Genomic DNA, 16,753 nt, shown 5'->3' on the forward strand with positions numbered 1-16,753 from the left:
CTCGGGCCGGGGCATTAACCCTTTATTCTACAATACTAGTATATACCATTACCTGTTTGACAGGGTAGGTAGCCTTGACACCCCCCACTGGCTCAATGGTAGCTCCCGTGGGGAGGTTCTCCACAGAGATGAGGAAGTTGGCTCTGGGTCTCTGGAACAAGCTGCCTGGGCCCAGACCCTGCCATTCCAGGTCCTGTGAGGAAAAAGAATAGAGTGTTTTCACTCATTTGACGTCATTGCAATTGTCCTTGAACATGTTGGTGTGTGCATTTCAGTTCCTGCATTTTGCTACATTTACAGATCTTCTGATGGACTTTCTCAGGCTTGGACAAGTCCATTAGCCCTATTGTCCAGTGCAAGTGAAAGTTCTGATCGGGCAAGTGCATGTCCTACCCCACTTGCCCGATCGGGCAAGTGGGATTTTTCCATTGAGTGAGATTTTTATATATTTCTTACCTTTTCACAGTTATGACATCAAGCAATGGTCAAACATTTTTCCATGGCAGTAAGAGACTATAGTGCATGCTGCTACCATGAACTTAAAACTACAGCGAAATTAAATCTCCGCAAACTGAAATGCATTTACAGTATTCTGTTAGTATTACCTTGCTGGTTGAGAATCCCAGCACTAGTCCGATGACCTTGGGCAGGTCCACTGTGTGGAGAGGGGAGGCCGAGGGCAGGAACTGGACATAGCTGGGTGCATGGAGCACATACAGCTGCTCAGCTCTACACAGGCCTGCAAACATTACAACATTCACAACACTATTAACATGGAGCATAGGGTAAACCAGAACAGTTCGTGTCTTTGTATTTTGATTTTGATTTTTGCAATGCAATATAAAACGACAACAATAAAAGATCATTCCGATACCTTTACTTTAGGGGTGCCCAAGCATTGGCTGCTTTACAGAGTACAAAGCAATCTTATAGTACTCACAATACACTATTAAGGAAATATTAACTTTACAGAATTCATACAAATTTTACAGAAATCCTATAAGTCTTACAGAATACACAAAATCCTTCCTTTGCTAATTTGTTTTGTAGGACAAATGCCTGGCTAATGCCAAATCTGTCTTGCCCTGCCAGTTCGTCTAATTACACCGATATGTTGCCAAAGAAGACAGCATTAATTTAGTGCATGTTGAGGTTTCTGGTGTTTTATAGCAGGATGGGATAAGCCTGTAACTTCTTTGGAGGCAAGATATCGTGGTAAAAAATGGAAGTCTCAAAATCTGAATTTGAAGGGTCTGACCGTTTCCAAAATCATATCCAGTTGCTTGAGTAACTGCTTTTTTGGTGTATCTTATTACCTGGATGTCTAATCTTCATTGACGAACCTCGGCGTATTATTGCAGCAAGTACCAAATCTGAGAAATTAGGCTGTTCGAACACGGGACCCCAATTTTATGTCCCTTACAAAAGAAGAATGCAATCCCTTACAACATGTCCTAGCTGACCCTGGGATCGAACTCAGGCCCACGGATCCATGGAATTGGATCCAAATGGCCATTAGCGCCAGGGTTGCATCGCCGCTTGGCCACAGAGACATGATTAAGGATCAGATGTATTCCCTAAATCTATTAATACCAGTTTAACTGTTTTACACTATTATGCATTTACAGGATTCGTTTGCATTATGCAAACTGATCACATGACCATGTCATGAGATCATAGGTCACAAGGTCACTGTCCCAGCTTTGCGGTAGAAAATTTTAGTATCATGCTTGCTTTGACATTTAAATCAAAACAAAGACAACTCAGCACACACTTAATCAGTTTTATTGTCTCTGTCGAAAAGGGCACTGTTGACATAAACGTGAAAAGAAAATGCAAAAAGACCATTTAGGACTAACAATTTTGTTATTATTTTCGAGCTATATTTTTGGGGTCTACACCTTCAACATGGGGCGTTTTTTTAAAGACCTCTTTTACAATCTGGGTTATGCATAATGATATTGGCTTTCTTTTGAAACAATTACTCTTATTGGAAAATCAGATTTTTTTTCATTCGTGAAGAAACTGACGTAATTTTTTCCAGGTCGATTTACAAATTGTCACATGAGCAAAATTATCATCATGTCAAGCGAGGCTTAGGTTTTGTAGCGATAAAATGTGACAAAACATCGCTGGGTTATCATTTAAAAACGCTCTGTTGGTGCAAAATATTCTTATTTGTAGAAAAAAAGAATGTTGAGGTATAGTAAACATGAGAAAAATAGAAATAAAGCCAGTTTTCTCACCTAAAATCACCACCAAACATGAAATGACCCATCGAGCAGCCATCTTGACTGTTGCATGCTGGGAGGAAGTTGGGAGAATATGAGTTTACATCACTTCCGCATTTTTGGTTTGGGTGTTAATCTCAAATATTTATTAGATATTTATGAGTCATAAGAGATTATCATACTTTCCGTGGAGACAATGATATAGCATCATCCGGAATCAGCATGTGAAATTCGTCAGTTCCCGTTTCTAGGGAAGCTCATTTGCATACAGGCTTTTCAACCCATGACGTCTTATGTTAGCATTTCTGCAATCGTGCATGGGGGATTTCAGACTCATTATCATACATCATTTATTTTCATTCATTTGCGCCTTGGTTCGATTTTCAAATCTGTAGTACAAGAGAAAAATCTTTAAAGGTTTAACTATCATTGTTTCATTTTTAGGCCGGGATATGCTTATTCAGGGAGGTTATGGTTGAAAAGAGAGGATGCTGAAACCCCCAAAGTAGTCCAGACTATCGTTGCACGAAGTGTTTGCCCTATGCAAGGCTCTCGTACTTCAACCGAAGCTAGGGAACCGTCGTGTGCTTCGCCTACTTTTCGTCCTGGTTCCAACAGATCGCATGGCTGTGCGAGAAGAACGCAATATCTGGGAGCTTCTCGGCGTCGGCAAGGACGGGGAGGTGTCAGCCAAGCCGGCGGGGGACAGCGAGACCAACGCCGAGGCGTAAGCCCGTCCAGCCTTGCCTTGCCTTCCCCCTCCCACATGCGTGACACCCTGTCTCTCTCTTCCTGCGTCATACGACGATGTTTCTCTCGCTCAATTCGACCTTTGGATTTCTGATCGCCACGGTTTAGACAGACATAATACACTCCCTTGTTTCCACCCTACAGGTTTTTGGCGGCCATACGCAGCTCGGATATCAGAAAAATCCAAAGAATCATCGAGAAAGGAAACGATATCAATGCAAAGGTGAGTCAGTGTTACGTATCTAGTTCAGAAATATAGGTCTAGGTCTGGGCCCCACGGGGCGTATACGTATAGTATCATCGCTCGCGCTTGATATATATGATAAGAAAAGCGAGTGGCAACCCTCAACGGATTCAAGTCGTGAGATTTCAAGGAAGGTATGAACGATTTTCGGCTTAGGGAAAACTTGAGAAGGATTCGTGGTGTTACAATCGGCAGGTGTGTATGTTGTATGTCCGGGTTTTCTACGTGTCAGGTTGAGATAATACGTTAACACACCCACACTGCGATATGTTGGGAATAGGAAGGTACTAGAATGTAGCGCGGGGTTTGCTGTTATTATGGCGGAAGTGGCTTTATCGCAAGCAGTGCGTCCGCCATTTCAAATAAGTGGGGTGCAGAGCAAATACCAGCGAGGCTGGGCAAGGATTTGGCCGCCAGGTCAAATTTAGGACGTCGTATCGGTCAGTTCAAAAGAGCCGTTCTTTAGGGACGTGGACATAAAAACGTGCGGGGACAGGTGTGTCCGTGTTTTCGTCACGACGTAATGTCGCAGGTCTTGATACAATCGTGAGAGGGTCTTAAAACAGTCGTAGTGGTAGTGCAAGGATTTTTTGGCTAACACTTATAGGGCATAGCATCGGACATGCGTGCGTTCTAAATGGCCATTCTTTTAAATAGGAAGGTAGACTTAAAACGTACGCAAGTCTTCGTGACTGCGTTTCGTCGCCAGTCTTAATACAATCTTAAGACAGTCGTAGAACAGTCGTAGCGATGTTCGTTGTAGAAAGATTCAAATGACTGAGTTGTCGTAAGTTTCTCGGGTGAGAAAAATCGTGAGTTACATCTACGAACTGTTCCCGATATAGACAGGCAACAAAAGAAAAAAAACAACAACACGTCATTAGAAAAATTAGAACAGAAGCAAGTATATGGTTTTGATGTGTTACGTAGCTAAACTGATTATATATTGCTTTATTACGTTTGGAAATAATTCTTTTATCAATTATTGCACGGCATATTTTAGGACAGTGTTTTGGTCATTCGCTTTAAGATGTATGCCCTTTTTTTAAATGACCTTAAATTTTGGGTGCCGTCAGTCAATAAACGGACATGATATGCCTGTTTGCACAATGATGTCACGAGTGTAATAAAGTTCTAAAGATGATGCAGATGAAATTGCTACGTAAAACATGAAGAGATTAGTATAATACATTTCGTAATAAATGCTAATCTTAAAAATCCTTGTCTTGGCAAGAAGAGACTTACCTGAAACCTACCGATTTTTAGATTACTCATAGCAATTTAAACTAATAACCTCTGTGTTATTTTAACTGTACAAATATGCTACAGTCTTCATACCCGTGTGACACAAATGATTTTGTTTTTCACATATATTACGTCTAAACATCGCTTCCTAGTATTATGCGTTGTGAAATAATTGTAATATCGATCATAAGGATTATCGTAAATGGTGAATTATTGAACCTTAAGAAGTCGTAATAGACATTTTATTGGTTTGCCACGTAATGTCATAACGTCATGCTACAAATGTAAATCTCTAGAATCGGTACGTTATGGTTTAGCCGCAAGTTCGCCCTCCCCATACTGAACAGCGTTCGTAGGTTACGACTTGTTAAAGATGTTCCGACTTGTTTAAAGGGTTAGTTGTGCAAAAATCGGCAAAATCATTGTTGTCCTAAATGCCGTGAAATTACGTTGTTGACGACGTAAATGTTTTGATAAAGTGTGATACGTAAAAAGTTGTCTAGTTCTTTCTATGTGTATACGGCGTCGCTTGTTGTCTATGTTAATGTTAATGTTCATGTGCACGTAGTCGTCAAAAGGAATTTACGGCGATAGATTTATTAGACTGATGGACCAAACGCAAGGGCAATAATAGTTGCACTAGTGCTTCGTACGTTAACAGATTTCAGTAGATCGGTTTAGGTACACGTCCGAACCGGAACCTGTACCTGAACACGATTGATCAAGTACGTGTATTTGTTGAATGCGTAGCTAACAATCTTTTAGTGATAAATTGTCATATTTGTATGGAAAGTTACGCATGTCTATCTCAAAAACAATCTGTACGTTTTCCTATGTTTCAACGGCCAAATTATTACATTGTTATCATTTATTTGGTCTCTAGAAGTGACACTGGTGCTTTAATTTGTTCGGGTACGTTCAGGTACACGGATGTTTTTGTCCGGACCTGCACCTAAACGATTTTACAGATACGTTACAGGTATGGTTATTTATAAGTACACGGCCTTAAGTTGATCAGATGCGTCCGTTCGCGATGTAGTTAACTAGTTGTAAGAGGAACGTATCTGTAACTGTATAGTCAGTATAACCGCCCGTCGAGGTAACGCAACAGCTTGTGTCTATATCTAAATGGCTGGTTATAACCGTCCTTCGGCGTAACACATCAGCTTCTGTATCTGTATCTGTATAGCCGGTATAACCGTCCTTCGGCGTAACACATCAGCTTCTGTATCTGTATCTGTATAGCCGGTATAACCGTCCTTCGGCGTAACACATCAGCTTCTGTATCTGTATCAGTATAGCCGGTATAACCGTCCTTCGGCGTAGCACACCAGCTTCTGTATCTGTATAGCCAGTATAACAGCCCTTCAACGTAACACCATCAGCTTCTGTATCTGTATCTGTGTAGTAATATAACCACTCTTCGTCGCAATACACCAGCTTCTGTATTTGTACCTGTTACAGTGTATATCCCGTTACATCCGCCCTTCGGCGTAACATGCCAACTTTGGGAGGGGCGACGTTTCGACAGCTAAAATCCCACGAATGTATTATGTTCTATAGATATATACCGGTCAGATATGGTCAGAGTTTTTACTTGCCGTTTTGTTCCATAGAATTAGAAAAAGCCATTACGTAAAGATAAGCATTTTACGATCGGCAAGGTTAAGAAAGATGCTATCGTAAGAAAATAAATATCTTTCAACGAATAGAATGAATGAAGACCTTTATTGTACAGTTTTGCCCAACCGAGCTAAGTACAGGTCACAACAAGTCAAGATATATACATATAAATCACAAATCTAGTCTAACACAAAAGTTCGGCTTCTTCTCGCTTCTTGGTAATGGTGAAAATGTAGGACTGTATGGGTTTAGCTATGGTCGGTTTGTCAAAACGCATGAGAAATATAAACTTGTCAGCGCTACTCATGTGTCTAAAATGAGGGAATCTACTTTCTATATAACTAAATAGAGTATTTCTATCATTGACATACATATCGCAATCAACTGTGAAGTGCACTTCATCTTCTACCATGTTTGAGGTACAAAATTGGCAGACTCTTTGTTCTAGAAGTAGAACAGAAGTAGCTAAGTAGCACATAGTATTTCGTCCTACTTACACCAGTAAGTGTAGTATGACACAGCAAAAATAATTCCTTGCCAAAGAAATTCCTTTTCGTAAAATAAAATATCTTAAGAACGGTAACGTTTAGAAAGATTTAATTGTAAGAAAAGAAGTATCTTTCAATTATTAGAAGTGATAAACCTAGCTAGTTATCACATGATATCACGCCCTAGTCAGTGTAGTATGACACAGCAAAAATGACAAGGTGTCAAACTCAAAGTGGTAATTCTTCTCAAACGCCGGACCTGCGATAGGACGTCCCTAAGAAAAGCTAGGTACTCATTGAAATTGCGCTTGCCATGTGAACAGCTTGGGACTTGCTACGGATTCAAACCCCAAACCGACAGATGCAAGCTGACACAATTTAACGCAAGTCCCCATGGCTCCACATTGCCGTCAGTTCTGTCTAAGGGCGCAGTCACATGTAGGTCGTTCGATCATCGTACGATTTCGATGATAAGTTTTTAAGCAGGCAGTGACAGAGCCAACCACCCACAAGGATTCAAGACAGCGCTTTGTGCAGCAAGACATCTGAACATTGTAGGACACATGCATGGTTGTCCTAAAAAATGCCCCAAGTTAGCGATCGTAGGACGATGGCACCAGCTATGTGAGCGCGCCATGTCACATTATCCACGGTCTTCGAGTGTATCGATGGAAGGTCGTCCAATATTTAAGATCGACAGAGGGTTGCGCTTATTTTTCACATGAAAACCATCACATACATGTATGCGCCATACTTTGTACCTTGTACAATTGTTGTGCAATAAAGTAATTATCATAAGCGAATCGTCGTGCGATCGATTTTCGTCAAATGTGACAGGGGTATAACGACTGTCTCAGTCTTCCATAAAACCCTTTTACACGCCTCTGATTGAAAGAAATTGCTCATGTATAATCTTCCATCCGTGTCGTCTCGACAGGCCAGACATTTTATGAAGTCGTGTAGTAAAAAAAAAATAACGGCAATATTTTCCGCTGCAAGGGATGGTACAATCGCTAGGGACAGAAATTCGAAAACAGTCCACAACACGCACTCAAAAATTCGCCTACCGTAGACGTTCTTCTTTTTCCTATAGCCTTTCTACATAATACCGTACCGTATACTCTAAGGTATGATCCACTCACACCGGGAAGGACCCCTACTCTATTCGATAGGTGTGGTGGGTTCTTTAACGTGCGCGAGGTGTGGCTCTCCTCAAACACGGGACCTCTATTTAGCGCCCTTTTTGAGGGGCCCTAGCCTATTCTATGTCGTGTCCACCCGAGTGAAGTGAGGAAAGTCATGTTAAGTGCGCTGCCTAACGGCACAAGATCGGTGCATATGACAGGATTCGAAACCTGAAGCTCTGGGCCAAACGCACTGCAGTTAGGTCTCAAGACGCCACGTTTATTTATCTTTTTATTTTGTTGAAAGCAGCGATGACGTCATAACGATGTCCGCTTGTCTGTACCTTTGTAATTTGCTCCGGTATGTTTTTCTTGAATTACTAACTTAATTACCTGATGACCAATGAGGACGCACCTTTCAATATAGCTTCCAAATTAAACCGTCTCTTCGTTCTTCCGGTCATGTTAGTTGTCTGTAATATGTAGCAGAACCAAACTGACAAGCCGAAATCTCTTCTTATTACTTAATAATATGGTGACCCGGTATGCTTGGCCAAAAACGCTAAGAGTAATAACTAATCCGTATAACACTACTATTAGGTACTTTAGAATGCGTTATAAAGAAGCAAATGCATTAACGTTCGCGGTGGTTCGTGGTTTTTGTGTTGGCCGCTTTACCCTCGACTCAAAACCAACGCGAACGCTTTTGTAGAAAAATACTACGTAAGGCTATGTCACCTTAATCCGTGGGTAACCTATATCCGTTTTTCTAAAAACAGGGTACACGTATCTAGGGATATCGAGTCAACAAACAGTAGGTTCAGATTGAAATATCCTTATAATATTGCAGTTTGAACCCCTAAATACCCCGCTTTAAAAAAACAACGAACGGATATAGGTTACCCCGCGGATAAAGGTGAACTAGCGTTACCCAGATGATTAGAACTGATGAGTAGAAACTTGTACATGTGTATCAGGGGCAGTTGATACGCTAGCACGACCGAAAGTGACTGTTATGTCCGTCTGTAGCTCCCTTGCCGAGTCGCTAGTAGGTGGTTTCCGACTGTCTATAAGGGTGCCAGTGTTTCCATTTCTGTACAGTATGTGACGATATTCCTATTGCGAACTCTAAATCACCAAGAACACCCAGTTTCCTCCTTTAGATTAATTCAACTACCGCGAACTTATGCATTTGCATTTACAGTACTATTTCTGTTCTACGTTTAGCTCATCTCATCATTATCGAACTAAAGGTCGTTGAACTTGAAGAATCATGTATCGCGAATCAATACGTGCACCACCCAAAGAAACAGGAAGTATTAATAGAGAAGAGAGATGTTTTGAAACAGGTATTGCGAGGGTCGCATTTCAAACCTGGTGCAGAAGAAGGGGTTATCAGTACGCCGGACGCTGAATGAAAGGGTTGAAGAAGGGGTTATCGGTATGCCTGAACTCTGAAGCTGAACATTTCGCCAGCAACAGCCGTTTAAAATTAACATACATACATAGGCAATGTAACGTCATCCGAAAATCATTAACACGGAACTTGGGGTCGTTAGTAACGATTTTTGTCGTCATCCTTTCTCGCGGATGTCATGCCAACTTTGTACCCCTGCCAAATATCTGCCCCAACACTGCTTGGGGGTTTCGACTACACCTATGGGGAGGGAAGCTTTTTGTATTTTTCAAGTTTGAGCCAATGTTGTGAAAAGGTTTGGCGCCCTGGAGGCTAAATCTAACTTTAACCTGACTTTAACTCAAAACTTTACCATATGGCCTTAACCCTAACCCTAACCCTAACCCTAACCCTAACCCCAAACCTATCCCTAACTCCACGCACGCGCGCTACTCTTTGGAGCAAAAATCTAGCGGTACAGAAATGTGACACCGGATACCGTCATAACCTCAGTCTGAATATGACCGATCATACCGACAGCGTGGCACCATCATACTTGTAACCTAAACATATATTAATATTACTGGTACAAGGTCGTCCTTATGTTGATATGATTATGGATTATGGATGACATCCGCGTGCTTGTCAATTTTCGTCCGTTTCAAGAAAAAAAAAATCGACCAAATTGTAAATCGTACAAAGCAGCTCCGAAAATATATGCAGTGAATTGCAAAATATTGGAAAACGGACACTCAAGTTTTGAAACACCAAAAAAGAAGATGTTGAAAAGTCAAAGAAGAATTTGGGAAAGAACAAAAATGAAGAATCTACCAGTATTGTTAGGTATACCATTATATTGTTCAACCTTCTTGACCACTTATGTTTCGTAATATTCTAATAAAGGCAATTTTTTCCAAGCTTTCTTTTTGCACGCCCGCATCCGTTGTATTTCCCGGATGTCATCCATATAACCGTCTCAATATGGCCTTATAATATACGTAAGAATTTTACGAGCGCACAGTTGGCACCCGCTTCCGCTCTTCAAGTTACAATTCGATCTGTTGCTAGAAGCCTGAGATGATATGTCAAATATATAAAAGCCTTAGTGGGCGTTGGAAGCCGGGCTAAAAAGACGTTTGCCACGTCTCAAAGGAAAACCGAAAATCCTCTGCGTAAATTATCTTGTAAGTCCTTTCATATGAGAACCTATTATGTAGAAATCATTTGTTATCATGTCGTCTTTTTGAGGCTTACTTTGATATTTGTAGACGTAATATCGGCTCTTTTAGTGGTCATTTGGGAGTTTGTTTCGTCAAAGAAAATACCGTGTGGCGTACGGGCTACATCCCCTAAGTTTGTGATATTCTCAACGTTGTTTTAAAACTCATTTTGATATTGTCACTTTATTATACAAAGCCGTTTGTAGTCTAGTAACAATACAAGATTAGAAAGTCGTAAGTTCGAAACTCGTCTGTTTCGCTATCCCCACATACACGCTATTGGAAAGATTCGTAGTGCTCCCAACGGGACTTTGGTTTCAAGGTTGTGTTTGCCTTATTGGAAAATAAGCATATATTTTCTAATAATTACAAGCATTTGGTAGATGGACAAGATTGACAGACGTACGTAATTAGGTTTGGTTATTATTCTAATGAAAAGTATAGTTTCATTGCATGTCATTGTGTGTGTGCCAAAGTGCTATATTTTTCCTTTGAAAAAAAAAACATATCAGGGGAAATAAAGCATGGTATATGCTACAAAAATATTTACTAGAATCCTGTTATGTTCAGTGCAACTAAAGTTCTTTTTTAGATTTAATGACAATTATCAAAACAATGGAAGGTCAAAATTCTAATTTAGCCAGGGATGTGAACCGTAGTCTGCTGTACATTTAATCTAAAGCGTTCGCATTTGCGTCTATCGGTTCTGTTTGACGTCGATGACGCTCTGTTAAGATGGCAGTTACGTTACGTCAACTAAGAGCGTCGCTTTCTCAGTACAAGGGTTGGATTGATTGCTTGCATGTACTGTCGATTCCCCCACCCACTCAGTAAAGCCCGAGAGACATACCAATTTGAGGACACCGTATCGTAACAATACACCAAATAAAAATCAATTCATTTGATTATCCGTAATTTCAGCAATAATATTCAAATATTAAACCAATCGAAATACCATAATCGTAATATATGTACATGATTATTTCAGTAAATCCATTGTTTGACGTTGATGCAAATCGTAAAATAAGATAAAATACCGTTGCACAATTGAAAATTGTTTATGATCTTTTGCCTTGAAAAAAATCTGTTAGAACTGTTTTCTTTACTTTCCTTAGTCAGGGTGAATGACCCATGTTCGACGTCGGTCACGTGACCTATTGGGCACATGACGTCAGCAAAGTGTGTCTGTGCTGTATCATGTTGTGTCGGTCATGTTTTCATCAATTTTCGCAATTTTTTCTTGAATATGATAATTCGTGAATTAAAAACATACATTTTTGGTTTGCACACCTGAAACTCAATAGAATAAGCTTGGATAGAAAAAAGAAATGAGAGGGATTTAGCCACAAAATAGTAAATAACAGTCTATGCAAATTAATTTGAAAATGTAGTGAACGAATGGTGTAAAATATGACAAAATTGAAGTTATGCAACAGCGGTGTAGAGATCATATTCATAGATCGTGTATTATATCAGGACATGATATCGAATTGGCAAAAGCACCCACAGCAGTAATATTGGTATTAGACTCAAGTCGAACAGAATTATGACTTTGCGATATGTACGCGGCCTGAATATTAGTATTTATTATATGTTTATGTCATACTTGGGCCAGAGTAACGGTCCATGCGGGTGTTTCGCACCGGTTCGTATATTACTGTATTTGCACGGGCTTCAGAGTTGTATTGCAGGGACCTCCATCAAATTATTCTAACGCTCTCCGCCTGCGCTTCTGTCGGAAATATAGACAATAGATGTATACGGAGGAATTGGTGTTGTTACCTCTGAGTCAAGAAGTTATATTTTCAGTAGCGTTTGTTTGTGTGTGTGTGTGTGTGTATGTGTGTGTGTGAACATGATAACTCCGGAACGGCTGGGTAGATAAGTTTCATACTTGGTGTGAAGGTGAAGTGTGACAAACACTGGAGATGATTAGATTTTCGGCCTTCTAGCAGCTTCCCTTGGTACTTACGGTTTTGCTATCTCGTGTTATAAACAAGCTATAGTCAAGCTTTTTAGGTGTTAGATAGCTCTTGTTATACTTATAGTTTTGGGATTTTGTTTGAGGATATCCGGATACGAACCTTTTTTAACTTCTGTTGCTTTTCGCATTGGGATGTTTTTGCAGGGGGGTGGGGTGGCGTTTCCCATCAACCCGATCCTAGCCCTCCCTTGGTTCGGATTGTTACCCCCGGGTGGTAACGGAATTCCGTGCTGTATTCCATCTATACACCCACTCGCAACGTTATCGCATGTTAACGTTATAGCTGCATGAAAAATGACGAATTAGCTTAATGATAACGTCGTATATAGGATCATTACTTAGTTGTCGAATGTAATCGTAACTATTGCGACAGGCAGACAGCATTGTTTATGATATACAGATGACGGTCGCTGATAACGTGTTCTAACGTATCAAAAATGACATGGGGGCGCTAGTGAGTCAAAAAGGAATACGTTCGGAGAATATCGTATATTTGTCAGACATGGCGTTCATTTTGCTTCACTCTCAGTTGGCATGTTGAAGATTGGTGATATGTCAAATGTGCTCTGTATGGTTTTAGTTAAAAAAAGTATTGTGATGTTTATGGTCTTGGCATTTACTATTAGACATACATTTCACTACGTTTGCGATGTTATTCTACATTTCTAGTGTATTTTTCGATGATTCCACTAAATATCACACAATGCAAAATAAAACAATGACAGCATGATTTAAACAAATCGGCAAATTGTCCATTATGCATTCTCAGGACACAATGATCACGCATTGTAACTTTCTGAATATCAAAATGCAATAAAATGTTAACGATTTAACTGGCTCTGTAAATACGTGACTAGGAAATTGACTTCGAACGATATCTTATATTCAGCGCCTTTAAAGATCGGCACATTAGCGAAAACCAGCAGTGCTACGCAACGGATTGAAAATCCGGTACATGCTTTTGTGGACAACCTTTTAGTAGAAATTCCCACCGGGCGACTTTTCTCTATTTTCTTTATCTCAATTCACAAGCGAGGTTGCAGCTCTTTATCCACGCCAATCCATGGTATTTATGCATGTAACAGCAGCATCCACTGATCTTTAAGAATAGATAGTAATATTCTCTTTATAACAGTGTACAAAATACTTTTCTGAGCCGGGTTGCACAGCGTGCAACCTGGGGCAAAAACTAGGTTGCACAACTGAATTTCAAGCTGCACAATTTACTAATTTCTGGAAAAAAAGGTACAATACATAACCTTTTACTATCATGTTACTTATAAGCATGTTTGTTTCAAACTAAAAATCAAGTACATTGACAACAAAATCAAGTTCTGAGGCTCAAAATCTAAGTTGCACCCTGTGTAACCTGAGTTTAGAAGTCAGTTGCACCAAGCAAAAAGTGGTTGCAATGTGCAAGTGTGCAAGTGTGTATTTTGCACGCTGTATAAGAAGATAACTGGTTTCGTCTGAAGATCAAAGAAGAAAGAATACATAAAAATATGATACAATATTATGCCTCCGTCAAAACGTAGACACACAAATTAAAAACATATAGATACAAATATATTACGGGCGTCATTCAAGCCATCCTATTTTGGGTCCAACTGCTAATTGTCATTGTCTCATTGGCTGAACTGTTAATTGTATTGGACGGACAAAATATAGGTCTTTTGTGGTGGCGAAATTTTGTCAGACAAAATTGAAGTACCAAATTGTGAACAACAGCGTATAACCGTTTTAGGCAAAATCTAGACCAAAAAAAGCGGACATCTGGAAGATCAAACGATGCACGGAAGCACGATTTATGCTTTTAAAACATTATTATTGGAGCGAACAATTCACTGATTATATCATGTCCTTTTTTCGGACCAGTCCAAGATGAAAAAAAAAAGTTTCGTTTCTATGTTTGATTGTTTAGATCTCCATTACAATTTACAAAATTTCATGTGAAATATAAATTGTGTATCATACCATATACCGGTCCCCATCTCTAGCCGCAACATATCCTTTTACTTTAAGTACAGCAGACGAGACGGGACGTGAACTGAAATGACAAATATACTATAACGATGGCGGTATTCCCCCTCTGCCTATCAGCGAACGTCTGTTTCTCCAGACGTTATAACTCAATATGTCTACTCATATCCGTGGTGAGGAGGTGATCAGTTGCTGCTTATGAAGGCCTGAACAGTTTGCAGCTTAAAGGGGCATTCCACTCCACACAGGAGTGTTATTTTCCGATAGATATTAATTTTAGGAAGTAATAAATGCATACTTCTTCACATTATACAATAAAGTACCCAGTTGCTCCACATGCCTCAAAAGCGTCCAGTCTTCTACTAAACTCCCCAAGTACCCTCTAATTGAATTAATCCAATGCCTGAATTCAATGCAAAACATGTAGGTAAGGTTACAAAATTAATTTCAGGATCGCTAAGAAATCTCTTCTTGTCATGTGTTCTTTGCTATCTTATGAGCAATTTGCCTTCTCGGTGTGTTTAGTGATCCTCATTTTTTTCCGAAAATATGCACGATTAACAAAGTGTCTATACGTATAGGGAATGCATGGGCAAGTGAGTCTCATGTTATTTAACAAAATACACATCGCGCAATTCATCCCAATGTGAATTCCACAAAATTCGGCTGATTATGTATTCATTGATACATTATATATTGGAAAACACCACCCCCTTCTGGAGCGGAATGCCCCTTTAAGGCTTGAAGAAAAATTGTAATTACCGTCGCAAAGAAGATTATGTTTTGAAGTGTATGTATTGTGTGTGAAAGATGAACATAAATGATTTTTCGTATATTGGTAGTTGCGAAATGAAGAATCCATTATGTTTTGACCTGACACTCCAAGCGGTTGTCCACGGTACTGTTGCGGAATGTCCGGTTTTGACATCTCGTATTCGTATTCTGGACATACCTTCGTCGTAGTTTTTGAGTGAACGATAGATAGGTCTTTTGACAGAGAGTACTGTAAGTGGTGAAAATTTGGCCCCTTAGCGGTTTTTCTTTGAAAATGCTGCGGGTCTTTTTGTTGCGAACTTTACTAGAGGATAACCCAGTCATTAATTTAAACATTTAAACAGATATTTGATCTGAAAAAAAATTACAAACAGGACCAGTTTCAAGCTAGTATCAAATTGGTAACTGCAAAGCTAGATAAACTGTAAGGCAACCACTGAAAAAAAAAAAGAGTAAATTTATGTTAAGTGACGTACATGATGTTATCACTTCAGCGTAAAAGGATTCGGTACATGGAGACATACGTACTGCGTTTTTAACATGCGAAAGGATATATCGTTCTACTCGTTATGCTGTGTGCTGAATATACGCCACACACCGCTAGTTGCCGGCTCTAATCTGGGACGACCAACTCTCCGCTCACGGCGTAGAAACGTAACTGAGGCCCAATCTATACACAGTTTTTACCGATATCTGTGGATGTGTAGGGAGGGATCTGGAACGTTGGCCGCAGGACGCCCGTGGCGCTTGCAGTCATAAACAGCTATATAGCCTAATGAGCCCGCGTTGTATGCTAATGAGCCTTCCCGAAGTCGGGACACATCTACACGCGCGCGGAAGCTGTCGGGGACCCCTGCTAAGCTATCGGGGACCCCTGCTAAGCTATCGTACGAATGGTCCGGACCTTTCGGGAGAAATTTTCCCGATATCTTTATGGCGATATTGCAGTTCCATATGGACGCTGAAAAAAAGCTGTCGGCGAGAGGTTGTTGGCTCGCCGATATCGGGAAAAACCGTGTCTAGATCGTGCCTGAGACGTTTGCTACGTTCGATCTTGGCAATTACATGATCTACTTCCACCTACTAGAAGAATCAACAGTGATCAACCCGGTCGTCACAGAAAGTTACCTTTTAGTATGGTCGAGCTGAACGTTTTAAGAACTGTACGTTTGGGTTCAGTCACACGAACTCTGATATTAAGTCCGTATGAGGTCCGTCTTTTTTCCATACGTAGTCGTACGTACAATACGCACCTAAAACGCATCTCAGTCGTTTTGTGTCAGTTTTAGAAACACACCAAGACTAACACACATGAAAACTATAGCACAATTTTAAACGAGCCGAAAACAATACCTCCGTTTTCACGATGGTAATAAGTCCGTATGATGTCCGTATTTTTCATACGCAGTCGTACGCACAATACCAAATACGCATCTCAGTCGTTTTGTGTCAGTTTTAGAAACGCACAAAGACTAACACACATGAAAACTAAACAAATTTGAAACGGATCTAAAACAACACCTTTGTTTTTACGAAGGTAATAAGGTCCGTATGATGTCCGTATTTTTCATACGCAGTCGTACGCACGATACCAAATACGCATCTCAGTCGTTTTGTGTCAGTTTTAGAAACACACTAAGACTAAAATAACACACATGAAAACTATAGCACAATTTTTAACGAATCAGAAACAA

At 40.1% G+C, this 16,753-nt stretch overlaps 2 protein-coding genes across 2 annotated transcripts in view; one reads left to right on the plus strand and one right to left on the minus strand.

Annotated features, from left to right (window-relative positions):
* The window catches only part of LOC118428160 (renin receptor-like), a gene marked incomplete in the record, with an annotated part of 13,793 nt that extends 11,323 nt beyond the window's left edge, over nt 1–2,470 (minus strand). The window contains 4 exon segments of the mRNA XM_035838152.1: nt 53–193; nt 606–739; nt 2,247–2,304; nt 2,414–2,470. Of these exon segments, the coding sequence (XP_035694045.1) occupies nt 53–193; nt 606–739; nt 2,247–2,304; nt 2,414–2,455 (375 nt within the window).
* A 142-nt stretch (nt 2,471–2,612) lies between these two features.
* The window catches only part of LOC118427072, a 55,812-nt gene continuing 41,671 nt past the window's right edge, over nt 2,613–16,753 (plus strand). The window contains exons 1-2 of the mRNA XM_035836709.1: nt 2,613–2,958; nt 3,126–3,204. Of these exons, the coding sequence (XP_035692602.1) occupies nt 2,855–2,958; nt 3,126–3,204 (183 nt within the window). The 5' untranslated portion in view covers nt 2,613–2,854. The remainder of the gene's footprint in view (nt 2,959–3,125; nt 3,205–16,753) is intronic.

Source organism: Branchiostoma floridae, chromosome 12 (genome assembly GCF_000003815.2).
Source record: "Branchiostoma floridae strain S238N-H82 chromosome 12, Bfl_VNyyK, whole genome shotgun sequence".
In the NCBI taxonomy this organism is placed as follows: Eukaryota; Metazoa; Chordata; class Leptocardii; order Amphioxiformes; family Branchiostomatidae; genus Branchiostoma; species Branchiostoma floridae.